At 43.1% G+C, this 17,869-nt stretch overlaps 1 protein-coding gene and 1 pseudogene across 5 annotated transcripts in view; both read right to left on the bottom strand.

Annotated features, from left to right (window-relative positions):
- TUBGCP5 (tubulin gamma complex associated protein 5) overlaps positions 1-17,869 on the bottom strand; it is a 73,501-nt gene that overhangs the window by 23,470 nt on the left and 32,162 nt on the right. For all 5 annotated transcript variants that reach the window (XR_004961997.1, XM_036281568.1, XM_036281571.1 and 2 more), the window contains 10 exons: positions 16,818-16,935; positions 12,842-12,931; positions 11,754-11,847; positions 10,986-11,232; positions 8,338-8,540; positions 7,181-7,296; positions 5,871-6,139; positions 4,475-4,673; positions 3,399-3,587; positions 1,998-2,180 (listed from right to left, as the gene is read on the bottom strand). Coding sequence is in view for 4 of the 5 variants with exons in the window: in XM_036281568.1 (XP_036137461.1) it covers positions 1,998-2,180; positions 3,399-3,587; positions 4,475-4,673; positions 5,871-6,139; positions 7,181-7,296; positions 8,338-8,540; positions 10,986-11,232; positions 11,754-11,847; positions 12,842-12,931; positions 16,818-16,935 (1,708 nt within the window). In the remaining variant the exon portion in view is untranslated. The remainder of the gene's footprint in view (positions 1-1,997; positions 2,181-3,398; positions 3,588-4,474; positions 4,674-5,870; positions 6,140-7,180; positions 7,297-8,337; positions 8,541-10,985; positions 11,233-11,753; positions 11,848-12,841; positions 12,932-16,817; positions 16,936-17,869) is intronic.
- Positions 12,842-16,686, bottom strand: LOC118643470 (annotated as a pseudogene).

Raw genomic sequence — 17,869 nt, 5'->3', positions numbered from 1 at the left:
CCTGTGTCTATGCTGGGCTAATCGCACAGAGTATTCCAAGTGACCTTGAAGTGCAGAACTCTGACAACTGGAAAGGACAAGAAAACAACCCCAAGCATGTTGCTGGGGGCTTCTTGTTAGTGTTACTTTGGGACTATTACTATTTATTATAGGACAAATGCAATGTGTGTTATATATATATATTTTTTTTTTATCCTCACCTGAGGACATTTTTCCATTTTTTGTTCAGATAGAGTGGGAGGGAGAGAGAGAGAGAGAGAGAGAGAGAGAAACATCGACGTGAAAGGGACACATCGACTGGCTGCCCCAACCAGGGCTGGGGACAAACTGCAACCGAGGTACGTGCCCTTAGTGGGAACCGAACCTGGGTCTCTCTGGACCGCAGGCCGACACTCCAACTGCTGAGCCAAACCAGCCAGGGCCAATGTGTGTTATATTAATGTGTTAGTAACACTCTAAGGAAAATCAAAGTGAAATCTGTCATCTTTAATATACACTGAAAATATTAATATATACACTGAGCTTATGGTTCATTCAGTTTTTTTTTTCTACATAGTTCCTAGTTCCATCTACTGAGAGAGCCCAGAAGTGGTGACAACCCAGGGCCGATGAATATACTCCAGCACCCTGGCTGAGGGCTTCTGAAGCCTCCAAACAGCCAAGAGCTGGTGGGAGAGGCATACAGGCCAGGGCAGGATGAGAACAGGACAAACCTGGACATCGGCCTTGAGAGAAGGGGCTCTCTGAGGTCACTAGGGTCAAGTGACAGGGTACTCTCTTGGTCAAAATGAAACAGTCTAAGCAACAAAATAAATAACTGTAGCCATGGCTGGTGTAGCTCAGCTGGCTGGACGTCATCCTGTGCGCCAAAGGTTGTTGATTCGATTACCGGCTGGGGCACATGCCTGGGCTGCGGGCTCAATTCTGGTAGGGGGCATGCAGGAGGCAGCCGATTGATATCTTGCTCTGATACTGATGTTTCTCTCTCTCTCACTCTTCCTTTCTGCCTAAAAAAAACTGTAATATATTAAAACTTATTTAAAATAGCAAAATTCATGGGTTTCTACTGATATTGAAAAACAACCTTTCCTGGTACCCTCTGGGGGGTACTGAGCACTAATTTCTTATCATGAAAGGAATGTAGCAGTTACCATGCTTTTACTAACTATATAATTGATGAAATTCTGTTTTTATGGAATAATCAAAGGTAATAAAAGAATGAAATGAAAATAAAAAAGGCAAGTTTATCTGCTACTAAGCAGTCAGTAACCAGCATGGCTGTGAGAAAAACAATGCCTTCGAGTGGCATGTAACCCATGTTAACTATTATTATGTCACTAGAAGGGGAACGAGAAAGAGAGCTAAGCAAGACACAAGGGCAGAAGGTGGGTCTCTGCACTACAAAGATTTAGCGGCACTGACTCCCACACCTGGCCCAGCTCCTCAGCAGGGAGGAAAGGGCTGCTGAGCAGCCTGGTCGGAGATAAGCCGGTTAACAGTTTGAAAACACACAGCTTTGCCCATCAAGTGGTGGAATCTACTTCCCACTCCTGAACCTGGGCTGGCCTGTGACTGGGTCTGAGTAATAGCAACATGTGGTGGAAGTGAGGGCCCTTGAGGACTGGAGCTCCTTCAGACACCCGAGACCACCTGAGATCACCTGGAGCTCCTTCAGATCACAAAGGAGGCCAGTGCAGCTGGTAGGAGGACAAGGCCACTGGGGCAGGGAGGTGGCACAGCCCACTGCCAGCAATGACCCCAGTCATGTGAGGCTGGAGATCCTGACAGCCACGTGGTCCCAGCTCATCATCCCCTTTTGCTCAGTGGGAAAGTCACTTAGCTACCCGCTGCCTTGGTTTTCCAATATGTAAAATAATAATAGCCACATTCGTAGGGTTAGTGTGCAGATTAAATAATATACATAAAAACTCAAAGAAATGTTTATGGTACATGGATTATTTTCAATATTGAAAATAAAAGGTGCCTCCATATTTTACCGTGAGCTGTCTTCAGGATAACGCTGTCCTACTGCTTCTTGGAGCTGGACGTTTAGAAAAGACAGATTTTGCCAGGTTTCCTTTTCTCTTATTTTATCAAAAATTGATGTGTAGAAGTCATACATGGTATCTCCACCTTCCATTAAAAAAAAATTCCTCATGGCCTGCAAGTACTCCACCAATCTGAAAGGAGAGACGTAAGAAGCATGACAGGTGCTCCAAGAGCATCAGGTTTGTGTGCTACCACGTTCAGTGAAACAGGTCTGCATTCCACATTGACTAAAATCGGGAACACCTGCGCCTCCTAAATATCTTGTTAATAATAAAAATAGTATGTTTTATTTGAATAATCAAAAAGTTATTTTTCCATAATGTAGAAAACTGGGCAGTCACAAAAATGTAACAAAAAAAGTGAATCCAGCCCAGCCGGTCTGGCTCAGTGGGTGAGCTTCACCCAATTCACCAAGAGGTCTTCAGTTCAATTCCCAGTCAGGGCACATGTCCAGGTTATGGGCCAAATCCCCAGTGGGGGGCATGTGGGAGGTAGCCAATCGATATTCTCTCTCTCTCTCTCTCTCTCTCTCCCTCCCTCCCTTTCCCTTCCTCTCTAAAGAAAAAAAAACAAAAAGTAAATCCAGCTCTGGTTGGTGTGGATCAACTGGTTGGAGCATCATCCCGTACACCGAAAGAGAGCAGGTTCAATTCCCGGTCGGGTCACATACCTGGGTTGCAGGTTTGAACACCAGTTGGGGAGTGTATGGGAGGCAACCAATTGATGTTTCTTTCTCACATCAATGTTTCTTTCTCTCTGTCTCCCTTCCTCTCTTCTAAAAAAATGAATAAAAACATATCCTTGGATGAGGATTAGAAAAAAAAAGTGAATCCAAATCCTACCATTCACATTTTCACTGTTAATATCTGGGGTATTCCTTTTCAGTCTTTTTTTCTATGCATTAAAAAAAATACAGTCTTCACTATATTATATATCCTGCTTTTTAGCTTTAAGAACAAAATATGTTATTGAATACACTGTATAAACATTATGTGTATGAACTTTACAAAGTTCACACATGATATGAATATGCCACATTTATGGATATGCCATAATTTAAAGAACTGGTAATTTCATATTTTTCTCTCTGATAGCAAATTTTGTGATGGGCATTTTTGTGCAACAAGCTTTTTCTGTTTTTCTTTTGGGATAGCATCTCAGAAATAAACAAAGAATTAAAATTTCACAACACAGTTAAAATATTAATGGTTAATTGATTCTCTCAAAAAAAATTGTTTACTGCATAACTATTTCCTACTCTAATAAAAATGAACTTGAGATACAGGTTTCAAAATAATTTCAACTGTTCTTACATACAATAAACTACAGACTACTTGACTCCCTCGTACCTGTAGTCTTTTTTCAGTGTCTGCATGAGGTTTCCACAGCAATCTAGATACTGCTTGTCAATATGGGGATAGAGGCAAGATCTCAGTGTCAATTCAAACGTCTGGCATGTCACGGATTCCGAGGATCTATCCATACATACATCTCCGCCAGCGAATTTCTCGTGGAAGTCACTCTGTTCCAAATATAGCCTTTAACACACACACAAATGAGTATTCTTTTTAAGAACAGCTGTCAACAGAATTCTCTTAAATCAAAACTCCAGAGTACCATTTTAACCACTAGTCTTAAAATTACTATTAGAGAGAGAGAAAATCTTTTCCCTCAAGATACACGTTGAGTGGACCAGTTGTTTAGAGTTACTTTTGCGTTTAGGGTCAAGTACTTTAGGTTCCCCTGTCCATTAGGGCCACTGGCAGTGAGTGACAGCCATGGGATGATGAGCAGCACTATGTGAGGACTAAGCACCCAAATGCTTCAAAGGGCCAAGACACATTTTATACACAAGGAGGGTCTGACACAATATGTCTGATGTCCATCTATGACTCAGACTTCAAAAACAAACAAACAAAAATATATGTGTATATTTATTTAATCTTTACCTGAGGACATGCTTAAAGAGAGGAAAGAACAGAGAGAGAGAGAGAGACAGAGAGAGAGAGAAACAATGATTGGTTGCCTTCTGTATGTTCTCCAACTGGGGATCGAACCTGAAACCCAAGTATGTGCCCTGACTGGAAATTAACCAGCAATCTTTCAGTGCATGGGAGGATGCTCAACCAACTGAGCCACCTGGCCAGGTATAACCCAGACTTTAGAACTTCTGTTCCAGTTACAGCACTCTCTTGGGCCTAGGGCATGTGGTAATCTGTGGACTTTCACAAACAGCACAAGGGCCAAATGAAACATCTGAAATAAGTGAACCCAGTATCTTCTTGTATTCTATTCATGAGGTATGATAGGTTACAAAGTTTTTATTTTTAAGGCTGGAAAGCCCCACCTGGCAGAAGTAAATAGTTACTAAAGATTGCACAGATTCTGCTATTTCAACCATCAGAAGTGTTGCAGCTGGTTTCACCTGGCGAAGCTGACCGCCAGCAGCGGGTCGTGGGCGGCGTCCAGGTCGAGGTGTCTTTTGGCGATGGACTGCATCTTCATGAGGCTCTCTTTGGCTGCCTGCTGCTCGGTGAGGGGCTGTGCGCTGGCATCTTCTCCGTGCCGAAGGCGTGACTGTACAGACTCCAGGAAGAGGGCATACAAGCCTTTCCTTTCTGCATCTGAAACATAAAGAAATATGTCAGGTTACTTAATATTATTAACCATGTTCTAGTAAATAACATTATACAACATTCAGAAACATATTATGTAATGTATCCAAATATAGCCTGGTATTTTTCCTTTGGACTACAAGGGTCTATTCCTATTTCGTTACCTTTATAATACGGTGCCACTAAACATTTTTACATCCTGTCAGACAAAACATCAAAGTGTAACCTAATTTTTTTTTGAACAAGGTAATACCCTAAGCAGGATGCTTGAAAGTTAAGTTACCATGATACCATACAGCACTTTGATAATAACACTAAGTCATAATTTCATTGAAAAAAAAAAAAAAAACACTTCTAACAGTGGCCCTGGAAAGCTCATTACCTTTTTTTATTCAATCAAAAGGAAAATATTCCAAAGTGATTTTATTATTAAAGTAAAAGCAAAATAGTTAATATAACACTAACGTGATTTACTAATAAAACAACCAAGGTTCACATCTACAACTCTTAAATCTTTTAGTTGGTTAATAAAACTTTAGGTACATTGTTTAAATTGCATTAAAAAAGACCAGAAATAGTATCAAGATTTTCTCAAAATCCATGATCAAGTCTGAATTGCTCACCAACAAATTCCTATCTACCAGAGTTCATAGTTTTCAAGAACAAAATGCTGCAAGATATGCCAGAGAATGATTTTTATTTTTTTAATGTTTTTTTTATTGATTTTTTTAGAAAGAGAGGAAGAGAGAGGAAACGAGATAAAAACATCAGAGAGAAAGAAGCATCAACATTGATCAGCTGTCTCCTGCATGCCCCCTGCATGCCCCCCACTGGGGATCGAGCCCGAAACCCAGGCATGTGCCCTGACTGGGAATCAAACCAGCGATCTCTTGGTGCATAGGTTGATGCTCAACCACTGAGCCACACCAGCTGGACACCAGGGAATTATTTTTAAAGGACCAGTCCTCAGGAATCAAAAATAAGAAAAAAGCATGTGGAACTTACATCACTGCCTAATTTCCAAGGAGGACAACCTTTTTTGATCAGGAGCAGCATGATCTATTCACTTGATCATGGTGCTAATTTCCATGTAACTAGAAGGCTTTGATGATTTTCAAATTACAAAATCATTACGTATCTTGGATGACAAGAGTGAAGAAAGCAACCACCCCAATGCTGAGGGAGAGGCATGAGGAAGGGCCCCACCTCTGGCTGTGGCCTGGCAAGCGGTGCTGTTCCCAACCTGCAGGTGTTTGAGCAGCTGCATGGACTTGCCGGCCATGATGATCTGCTTCAGGACGGGTCTGAGGAAGGACACCATGGTGTGCTGTCGGCTGGAGGGCCCCTGGTCACTGCCAGAGCTTGCACTGGCATTATCACTCATTTTTTCTTCATTTTCTGTCTTTTCTGATACACTGTATAATGTGTAAGTTGCATACCAAAAGTCTCTGTGATTTACGGGAACGTTTTTGTTTCTGTAGAGAGTCAAAAGAATTTAAATGTTAATTTATTTTTCAAAACAACAGCATAGCTGTTCTAGCTTAGCTATGTTACCCAGACATTCCCAAACACAGTACATGAATTAATGCTAAAATGAAGCAATGTCCATCCAAGACAGGGGTGATTTTATCTGACTTTAGTTTAATGTGGAATGTAGACAAACACTCTGAATGGCAGAGGTAATATCTAAGTAGAATGTTTCCTGAATTAAAATTAAACAAAATATGATTAATTTGTTCATCTCCTGTGAGGGTAATCTTTACATCTTTTTTTCCACATAGATTCTTAACTGGACTGCTTTTACTAATGAAACGATAAATACTCATCACCATTTAAGAATAGTCAGAATCCCATTTTTACAAAAATTCTCATGTCAGAGAGATAAAACAGGACAGAAGAGACATGAGATTGACTTAAGGAAAGCTGGCTCCTTTTTCTTGGCACTGGAAACAGGGCCACCTTTCCAGAGCTCTGAGGACTCACAGCTGCCTTCCTGCAGAGGTAAAAGGACAGCTGTCAATCAAACCACACACCTAACAACAGTGCACAACTTCAGAGTTCAGATGCAGACGATTCTACGTGGCAGGTTAATGATTCTATTCAGAAAAATCAATTAACTGAAGGGCAAAAACACAGAGTAGCTAATTTGGAGAAATAAATATATTACAGGCCTATTCTGTAGTATTTTCATACTTTTGTCTTATTGATGATTTATATTGGAATGACTGAAGCTACTGGTTGATAACAGAATTCATTTTATGAAAAGCAGTGTGCATTTTACCAGACCAGCCAGTCAACAACTATCACTCACTAATGTAATTTGCAAAGGAAAGTTATGAACTGACATAAAACTTGGGAAAAGAGATTTTGGGGCTGTGACCTTCTGTCTTCCACAACAGAACTCGCCTATGGGGACCACACTCTGTCAGCACCTGGAATTAATGGAGGCACTTGATTCTAATGAGACAAAGGTCCAGCCAGCACCGTGTGCCCGCTGCTCTGCGGTCCGCAGTCACCTCTGGATGATGAACTCCCGGGCGCAGTCGCACAGGTGGCCATGCACGATCCACTCGTCCACAATCTGCAGGTAAGGCCGCACTGTCTCCACCCAGAGGGAGAAAAGCAGGGAGACCTGTGGAGATAGCATGCACAGCCCACACTCAGAGCATCCTCATCTCTGCATGAAATGAGGTTCAAACATTCTGAAAATGCTTTTAAAAAGTGACTGGATTTCTGTTTTTTGAAACAAAGAAATTAAGAATCCAAAACATATGTTATAAGATCCTTATGAAAAACTCATCTATCTGTAGTCCATACCAGAACCCTCCTGAGAATGATAGTTACCCAGGAACAACAAGAATACGGGTTTCCTCCCTCAACAGTGCAATTAGCAAAATATCCAGTAAGAATGAGGAATTGATTTCATTCTACTCTACTTCCCAGCAGAAAAAAAATTACATAGCTGGTCCTGGCCAGTTTGCTCAGTGGTTAGAGCATCAGCCCATGGAATGGAGAGTCCTGGATTCAGTTCCCACTGAGGGCACGTACCTCAGTTGCAGTTTGTCCCCGGCCCCAGTTGGGGTCGTTTGGGTGGCAGCCACTCGATGTGTCCCTTTCACGTCGATGTTTCTCTCTCTCTCCCTCTCCCATTCTCCCTCCTGCTCTATTTGAAAATAAATGCAAAAATGTCCTCGGGTGAGGATAAAAAAAAACAACAACAATAAAAAAGAAAAAAAACCTGCATAGCTGAAAGAAATCAACCTCCTTTATACTGAACTGCAGGACTAAAATGGTAAGAAAACAAAAAGGTGCACAACAAACTAGGAAACACACCTAGATTACACACAACCATCCTACTTCCTGTTTCTGTGAATCTGACTGCTCCAGATGCCTCATTTCACAGATGTGCATTTTTATTTAAGAAAAGGCTACTGCAAACATCTATGCAAGTTAGCTATTTTTCACATCTTGCTCTTACATCTTGCTATGTCCTTGCCTCATCTTTCTGGTGATCATGCAATTATAATTTAAAAGCTAATTTAAAACCCTGCCAGGGTGTCTGACACACCATGACTTCAGCACTGTTTTTACCAAGAGCTACGACAGCTGTGTACACTCCTGTGACTGGGCAGAATGGAGCTACACACTTCAGACTAGATGAGGGCCCACGTACGGTTTGCTCAGAGGCTTCTCCAACATCGTCATATTCAAGAATGGCCTTGTACAGGGTGTTGAGCAGGTGAGACGCCCGCACGACATTCCGAGTGTCTGGTGGGACTTCTGCTATCCCTGTGCTGAAGACTTTGTGCAGAACCTTCAACTGAGCTAGTCGAGGCGACAACTTGTCCACCACAATGGCAAGAGTTATTGTAGTATCTGCAAATAGCAAGGAACCAAACTCATTAGCCAGGAAAAAATGTGCCTTCAGATGTGATATAAATGGTCAGCTACTTATGAAAAGGCAGAGCCAACAGAAGGATGATGGGTTTTCATCTCATGTCACAAGGGATTCATTTTCCTAAAGAAAGTACATCCTATAGAAAAATAATGTATAAAGGAACTGACAGAAAAGGAAATACAAATGACTCCTAGATACATTATAGAAAGATACTTACTCCACCTCACTTGTAACAAAAGAATGCAAATTAAAACCACACTGGAAAAGCCCTGGCCCATTTGGCTCAGCAGCTAGAGCATCGGCCGGTGGACCAAAGAGTCTCAGGTTCGATTCCAGTCAAGGGCACACACCTCAGTTGTGGTTTGGTACCCGGACCTGGTTGGGGGTCATGTGGGAGGCAACCAATTGATGTGTCTCTCTCGCATTGATGTTTTTCTCTTTTTCTCCCTCCCTTTCTCTCCCCCTACCATTCTGTCCCCCAAAAGATCAGGGAAAATGAAAAAATATCCTCGGGCGAGGATTTAAGAAAAACTACACGGGGGGGGGGGGGGTGCCCAGACTACAATGGGGCTCCTGGTTCATTGAGGGGAGCGGAGGGGTGACTAACTACAAAGGGGTGGCAAGGGTAAGTCCCTCTGTGGGAAGGGCACAGCCCCAAGTCCTGAGCACAGAGGTGGTTAAGTGAATTTACACATGTGACAAAATGTCACAGAACTATACACAGATATTACTCCCCCCACCGCAGACAAAAAAGCAAGTACCTAAAAAACTGGTGAGCCCTGGCCGGTTTGGCTCAGCAGTTAGAGCGTTGGCCTGTGGTCCAGAGAGACCTGGGTTCGGTTCCCGCTAACGGCGCATGCCTCGGTTGCAGTTTGTCCCCAGCCCTGGTTGGGTTGTGTGGGTGGCAACCACTCGATGTGTTCCTTTCACGTCGATGTCTCTCTCTCTCTCCCCCCCCTTCCACTCTATCTGAACAAAATATCGAAATATGTCCTCGAGTGAGGATAAAAAAAAAAAATTAAAAACTAGTGAAACTGTCAGGACTGTATACTACTTAATGTACCATGCCACGTCAATTTCCTAGTCTTGGTGACAGACTGTAGTTATGTGAGGCATTGGCCCTAGGGAGGCTGGGTGATGGGAACAGGACTCAGCACTACTCTGTGCAGTCATCGTAGGTAAGAGGTGGGGAAGCAGAAGCCAACAGGGTTACTATTTCACACCTCACCCTGGTGAGGATAGAAAAGTCTAATGACACACTGTTGGCAAGAGTCAGGAAACAGATATTCATACACCCTGCGTGCAAGAATGAAAAGTTACTTATCTGTACCTACTGAACAAGGTGGTGGAATCTAAAAAATCACACATGCCATCACAGCCTCCTCGACCCAGCTCCACTCAGGACCTCTGCTGCAGAGAGCGTGCTGCACATTACACTGAATTACCCACAAGTGGTTCTCTCTGCAGAACAGCTAGCAAGGGCAAAAGATCAGAGACGGCCCTGGCCAGTTTGGCTCAGCGGTTGGAGAGTCAGCCTGTGGTCCAAAGAGACCCGGGTTTGGTTCCCGCTAAGGGCATGTACCTCGGTTGCAGTTTGTCCCCGGCCCTGGTTGGGCCGTGCAGGTGGCAGCCACTCGATGTGTCCCTTTCACGTCGATGTTTCTCTCTCTCTCTCTCCCTCCCACTCTATCTGAACAAAAAATGGGAAAATGTCCTTGGGTGAGGATAAAAAAAAAAGATCAGAGACAACCTGCAAGTCCACCAAAAGGGGCCTTGACCAGGTAGCTCAGGTGATTAGGGCGTTGTCTCAATACTTCAAGGTTTCTGGTTTGATCACTGGTCAGGGCACATACAAGAGGCAACCAATAAATGCACAGATGAGTGGAACAATAAATCAGTATTTCTCTCTCTCCCTAAAGTCAATATATTAAAAATAAATATCCACCAAAAGGGAAATACACCATACAATAAAGCACTCAATTTGTAAAAAAAAAAAAAAAAAAAAAAGAGGAGGCTCTTTATATACTTATATGGTAATAATCCTCAAAATTTAAATAAAAAACAATTAGAAGGGACCAGTTACCCACCTTCTGGGCATGCACCATGAACACGCACTGACTCGTGTCCAGAGCGCTCTGGCAGGGCGCACCAGAAACTGATGACGTGGCTGCCTCTGGGAGAGGAGCCGCATACTCACCTGCACAACTGGGGTAGGAGGAACAATTTTTTACCACTTTTCATTACTATTTGAATTTTTAAAGATATGAAGGCTTAAAATATAAATTTAAAATAATTTTTAAAAATGAATGTATTCGTGGCAGTTATTTATTTGCCATGTATTTTCAAACCTTATATCAATTAACAACTTAAATGGCAAAGTATGTTGTGTGTCTTATGAGTAAAACGGAAGAACATTTAAATACCGTTATTGATAATACTTTTCTCAATTTCTGTAAGTTCTTCTTTGAAAGTAATAAAGTATTTGTACAGGGCCCACATGAAAGCTTGGTAAGTTCGAAAGGGGGCGTCGGTCAACTTTGGAAGGACAGATCTGTTCCCAGGAAGTGCGTTCTCGGAGCTGTGCCCCATGACATCATCGATGAACTCCTGGAGCTGGAACACAACCTGGCCATATGATGCTATCTGCTCCAGCACTGACTGCAAACAACTCTGTGGTCAGATGAAATGAAAATTAAAAACTGCAATTAATCTTGCCTTGGAAAGTCAGTCTCTGCAAGCATTCAAATTCATACCCCCTCACTGTGAAATATTTATTTCATGACTGTTCTGAATAGTATGCTTAGGAGATGACAAAGTAATAAAAACAAATATTTAGTCTCAAAGGCTAGTGTGAACATTAACAGAATATGAAATTGTGGCTTATACTTTTAAGAAAACACATTTCAGGTAAATGAACTACAGGCCAAAAAAAAAAAAAAAAATTACAGTATACAACTTTCCTAATACAGAATGACAAATAAAAAGGAAAAAACACAAATTAAAACTAAACACAATATCACAAACAATACTAAAGAATTCTCTAAGCACTGTTAGGACACACAACTTAATTTTGCCTTTTAAATCTTAAATATACTTAATAGTTTTAATATTGAAAACTTATAAAATTATATAAACATGGTTTACAGAAACCCTATTATTTAAGTGTAACTATAATAAATACAACAACTTACATGTGTCAAATGGGTTACTATAACATTGTTTCTCACGGTTACCTTCCCATCTATCAACTGAAATATAAAGAGCTTTGTGACCCCTGAAAGTAACCTGAAATGAAATACAAAAAGAGCGTATTTTAGGTCTTGAAAAATATTTACTACAGTAATGATTAAGGAATTCTATTGATGCCCTGGCTGGTTTGGCTCAGCAGTTAGACCCAAAGGGTCATGGGTTCAATTCTGGTCACGGGCACGTACCTCAGTTGTGGTTTGATCCTTGGCCCTGGTTGGGATCATATGGGAGGCAACCAATTGATGTGTATCTCTCACATTGATGTTTCTCTCTCTCTCTCCCTCACCTCCCTCCTCTCCCTCCCCCATTTGAAAATCAATGGAAAAATACCCTCGGGTGAATATTAAAAAAAAAATTCTAATAAAAGACTCAGAATTGGGAGGACAGGGCAAAGAGGTCAGATAATTACAAAACAGAAGACATTAATCTGATTATCTTAACACTCAAGATATTTCAATATCATCCGAGAGAGAAATTTAAAACAGTATTGTCAAAGCATTTCCTCACATAGGATATGGTCCAAATAGATCTTCCTGTTTTTAAGAATGTTAATATTATTATACCTTTTAGCAGAGAGGACCAGAACCTGGAAATCTCAGCAGTGATAGCTCTACATGTTGCGCTTTTCATTTTCATTTTTGTGTGAACACAATCTAATTTCTTAGATTCCTGGTTTCCAGGTATGAGGCACAGGCTAAGTTTCATTGATAGACTCTGCCTATTACAATCACTAAGCAGCAAACTAGGAAACTTAGAAAAGTGATGGTTTAATCTAATTAAATCATATATTAAACTCTTCAAAACTAAAAATAATACAACAAAACCTCAATCTCCATGGCTGACAATGCAGTCTGGGCTTCCCGAGCCCCCCAGTACAAGTCCAGGTGCCCACTAGGAACTGCTTAGGGTTGACACCAATGGCCTGTTTCTGGTTTGCATATGAAAAACCTCTGAACACCTTTCTTTAAAAAACATCTGGCTTCTCACTAATAAAATCTTCTAGGCTATTAATTGGGTTAATAGGACTTACCATAAGGTTTCCCGAATAACCTGTGTCTCAGTAACAAAAACTCTACCATCTGGAACATATAGTGGGTCACTGCTGTACAAGTGTTGGTCCCTATTAGAAAGCAAATATCAAGCGTCAATGAAAAGGTTGCTCATTTAGCAAAATTACTTCTCAAAGCGTATATGCAAATTTAGTGGTAATTCAACCAGTTAACAGATAAGCTAATACACACACATGGCTGTGAGCCCTCCACACTCACGTTCACACGGCTGTGAGCCCTCCACACACACACACACAGCTGTGAGCCCTCCACACTCACACGGCTGAGAGCCCTCCACACACACACACACACACACACACACACGGCTGTGAGCCCTCCACACTCACACGGCTGAGAGCCCTCCACACACACACACACATGGCTGAGAGCCCTCCACACACACACACACATGGCTGAGAGCCCTCCACACACACACACACAGCTGTGAGCCCTCCACACACACACACACGGCTGTGAGCCCTCCACACTCACACGGCTGAGAGCCCTCCACACTCACACGGCTGAGAGCCCTCCACACACACACACACGGCTGTGAGCCCTCCACACTCACGTTCACACATCACCAAGAACTCCTGGAGAGGCACTTTCAGAACAATCCCAAATGCTATGTTTATTGCTAATTTAGGCAAATATTTAAACAATGTATAGTTTTTTTGTCAAAATGGCAATGGTACTTTTGCAGTAAGTGCACTGAAATGGAACTCAAATAAATGGCCTTATGGCAACCCATTAATTTGGGAAATTAGAGAACAGGTTATAATAATAATTTCATTTTAAAAATAAAAATAATTAAAAACTGTTCAATTAGCATTGTTAAAAACACATAAAGTTTAAATTTCAGGGAAGTACTTGGTTTAAATCACAAATCAAACCAGATACTAACATCAAAGTTCATAAACAATATTTTTTCCAAAAGATAGGCCAACAAAGCCTAAACTTTTTATTTTATCAGCCAGTCTGATGTTACAGTTTAAATCCTTCATTTTAAACAGTATTCAGACTTCTATGTCCAGGGAAGGGGCCAGAGGCCGGTCTGCCTCAGGCTCTTTGCAGGTAGGACAAGTAGCAGACATTTCTCTGCAAGTCTGTTACAGAGGCATCAGCCAAACTTCTTCTTCTTTAATTGACTGTTTTTTTAAATTAGTTTTATTTATTTAAACATTTTTAATCCTCACCTGAAGATATGCTTAGAAAGAGAAAGGGAGGGAGAGGGAGAGAAGAGAAGAGAAGGGGGTAGGGGGAAGAGAGAAAGAGAAAGAGAGAACATGCCAACTGGGGATCGAATCCGAAACCCAGGTATGTGCCCTGACTAGGAATTGAACCCACAACCTTTCAGTGCATGGGAGGATTCTCAACTAACTGGGCCACACGGCTGTTTTCCAACCAGGCTATTTTTCATTGATTTTAGGGGGAGGAGGGAGAGAGACAAACATCAGTGTGAGAAAGAAATGTCAATTGGCTGCCTCCAGTTACAGCCCACAACCTGGGCAAGTGCCCTGACCAGGAATCGAACCTGTTACCTTTCAGTGCATGGGACGATGCTCAACCGAGCTACACCAGGCTGGTTAAAATTCTTTTTTTTTTATCCTCACCTGAGGACATTTTTCCATTTTTTGTTCAGATAGAGTGGGAGGAAGAGAGAGAGAGAGAGAGAAACATCGACGTGAAAGGGACACATCGAGTGGCTGCCACCCGCACGACCAACCAGGGTCGGGGACAAACTGCAACCGAGGTACGCGCCCCGAACTCGGGTCTCTCTGGACCGCAGGCCAATGTTCTAATCGCTGATGCTCCAAACCGGCCAGGGTTTTTTTCTTTTAAATTTTTTTTCCTTTATTGATTTTAGAGAGAGAAAAAGTGAGAGGGAAAGAGAGAGAGAAATATTGATGAGAGAGAACATCGAATGGACGTCTCCTGCATGCCCCCCTCTGGGGATCAGGCCCACAACTGGGCACGTGTCCTGACCGGGAATCGAACCAGCAACTTCTGGATGCAGGGTCGATGCTCAACCACTGAGCCACACCAGCCAGACTGGTCAAAATTCCTATTCAGCCAGAGAATGGATCTCTGTTTTCAGTCGAATGGCAAGGAGATGTGCAAACCTGTGGTGAGAGTGTCCTGCGTTGCCTTCAAGGTGAGCTGGGCTGGACATTTGTGAATGGAGGCACTGCTCATGACCAAGGTGAACAGCTCTATGATATGAGTGCTGTGAGCCATGTCCCAGACCCAGGAGTGCCACACGTCACACCTCTTCCAGCACAGCTGACTCCTCACGCATAGCGACGTGGGGAGCACAGAACACTTTGTGAACTTTTTTTTTTAGGAGGAACTTGGGAAAGATGTGCTATGAAATTTTATTCCTCACCAGCAAAAACTATGTATCTACACACATACTGAGACACCCATATATGTCCATTTTCAAGAAAATGTTTTTGCCTACGACCATAAAATCCTAGAATCCAGCTGTCCCCAGGCTGAGACAGTCCAGTAAGTACACAAATCTGGCGCAGCAACACAAGACTTCCTGTTGTCTCACAGACCAAGAGGGCAGGGAAAAAGGAGTGGCTACTCACGGGGATTTGCTTTTTGTCTTAAGTCCAATCTACCTGGCCACACTGTTAGGTCCGGGCTCCGTGGGCACGACAGAGTGTGTGACCATATGGTTCCAGACCACTGTGGTGGCAGGGAGTGACTGAGTGGGGACCAAGCAGCATTTTTCACAAAGTCTCTATGGGCTCTACTTCTAAACACGCTGGAAAGGCCTGGGTGCAGCACAGCAAGGGAGCAGTGTTCACCTACAGAGGCCAGGAAGGGAACACTGTGTTAGCAGAACACCAGCCCAGTGAGCTGAGGACACAACTTGAACTCTTGGTGCCCACAAGGGACACAGCCCCATTCCCAACACTGAAGACAAAGACTTCACTCTGCTGAGGGTGCCAAGCCAGTGACATAGGAAGGTAGCCACCCGTGATGCTGGCTTGGGACAGGGAATACCCCACAGTAAAATTCTATTGTCCTTATTGCATAAAAGAAATACACAGCCCTGGCCAGTTTGGCTCAGCGGTTAGAGCGTCAGCCTGCGGTATGGAGAGACCCGGGTTCGGTTCCCGCTAAGGGCACGTACCTTGGTTGCGGTTTGTCCCCAGCCCTGGTTGGGTCCTGCGGGTGGCAGCCACTTGATGTGTCCCTTTCGCATCGATGTTTCTCTCTCTCTTTCTCTTCGTCTCTCTCCCTCCCACTCTATCTGAACAAAAAATGGAAAAATGTTCTCAGGTGAGGATAAAAAAAAAAAAGAAATACAGAGTCCTTGTGCGAAGAGGCAGCAACCCAGGTGACGTGCCCTGAGTTAGCCTAGTATGAATTCAGTTACCGTCTGTTGAGATACAGAAGTCCTTGCTACCACTGAGCTTGTGTGTCAGAGCTCAGAACAGTAACAACAGACACTACGTCATCATGCTCATGCTTGCAGAACTTGTTGGTGAGGGTCTCGTTCTCATCCAGCTCCCACAATTCAACAGCACCTGATTGGAAGCTATTTAAATACCTCTGTCCCCCACCCAGCTGAGGTTGGTCACTCTGGCTTCTGTCTGCACTGCAGTGGAGCAGAGGCCTTCACTGGGGGCAGCACAGGGCCCTTGAAAGGCCAGAGAGAGACAGCCCAGCAACAGCCACTCAGGCTGGGGGCCTCTGGCAGGAGTGCCCCATCTGACCAGTACCACGCAGCCTCCGACTGCCACTCCATACAAGTGGATGTGTTAGGGAAAAGGTTCTACTGGAGGGCAACAGGGGACATTAGGGGAGGTGGGGTTTCCTACATCTTCACTGTTCCATTTCTAACCTAGACCCATACTGGATGCCCACCAAAGATTCAGCTCTGGCAGTCCCCAGCCAAAGCTTTTTTTATTAACACATTAACTGAAAAATTGAACTTCTTACCAGACAGCAGCTAAATTGGAGTGCAAATGCAAACTATGAGGAAACCTCGCGGACTGAGCTGTCCAGTACTGACGGACCACATGCTGCTCCAGCCAGCTTCGGACATCTGGCTCATCCACTAGAGAAAATTTGATAGGTTTCAGTTATGAGTCAACAACAACAAAAAAACACTTAATCAACTTTCCCACAAAAGTTGAACTTATGACTCCATCCAAATAGTCAACAGAAAAGGCTCGCTCTCTCGCGGTGGCTCAGTTGGTTGGAGCTTTGTGCCGTGCACCAAAAAGGCTGTAGATTTGATCCTTGGTTGGAGCACATACCTAGGCTGCAGGTTCAATCCCAAGTCAGGGGGTGTACTGGAGGCAACTGACAGATGTTTCTCCCTCACATCGACGTTTCTATTTCTCTTTCTCTCCCTCCCTTCTCTCTTTAAAATCAATAACACATATCCTCAGGTGAGGATTGTTACCCGACATCTGTATATATAATCACTTATTTAAAATCATAAATATTAAGACATAGCTAGCCCGAGTTCAGGTCAAGATGACAGAGTAGGTAAACACTGTGCTCCCACAACCACATCAAAATTACAACTAAACTACAGAACCACCACCATTGATAACCACCTGGAATCTAGATGAATAAAAGACCTACAGAAAGAAGTCATGTCAAAATTAGTAGGAGTAGCAGAGACAGAGAAATGAGCTGGTCCGAAACCTACATGTGGCGGCTGAGAATCAGGTCTCCCATGGGGTGCCAGGAGTCCCAGCCCCACACCAGGCCCCTCAGTCCAGTGCCAGGAAGAGGAGACCCCACAATATACGCCCATGAAAACCAGCGGGGATTCCGCCCATCTAGGTGAGATGGGAGTCTGCTAGAAACCAAGTCACCCACCTCAAGGGCCTGTGCACAGACTCACTTGCCAAGATACAGAAGCAACCTGAGTGCCCACTGATAGATGACTAAATAAAGAAGTGAGATGTGTACAACAGAATATTACTCATCCACAAAAAAATAAAAACTTACCATTTTTCACAACATGGCAACATGCT

The sequence above is a fragment of the Molossus molossus genome, unplaced genomic scaffold (genome assembly GCF_014108415.1).
Source record: "Molossus molossus isolate mMolMol1 unplaced genomic scaffold, mMolMol1.p scaffold_m16_p_39, whole genome shotgun sequence".
NCBI classification, from domain to species: Eukaryota; Metazoa; Chordata; class Mammalia; order Chiroptera; family Molossidae; genus Molossus; species Molossus molossus.
Note: the sequence above shows the minus strand (reverse complement) of the source record. Positions and strands in the feature narration are given on the sequence as shown.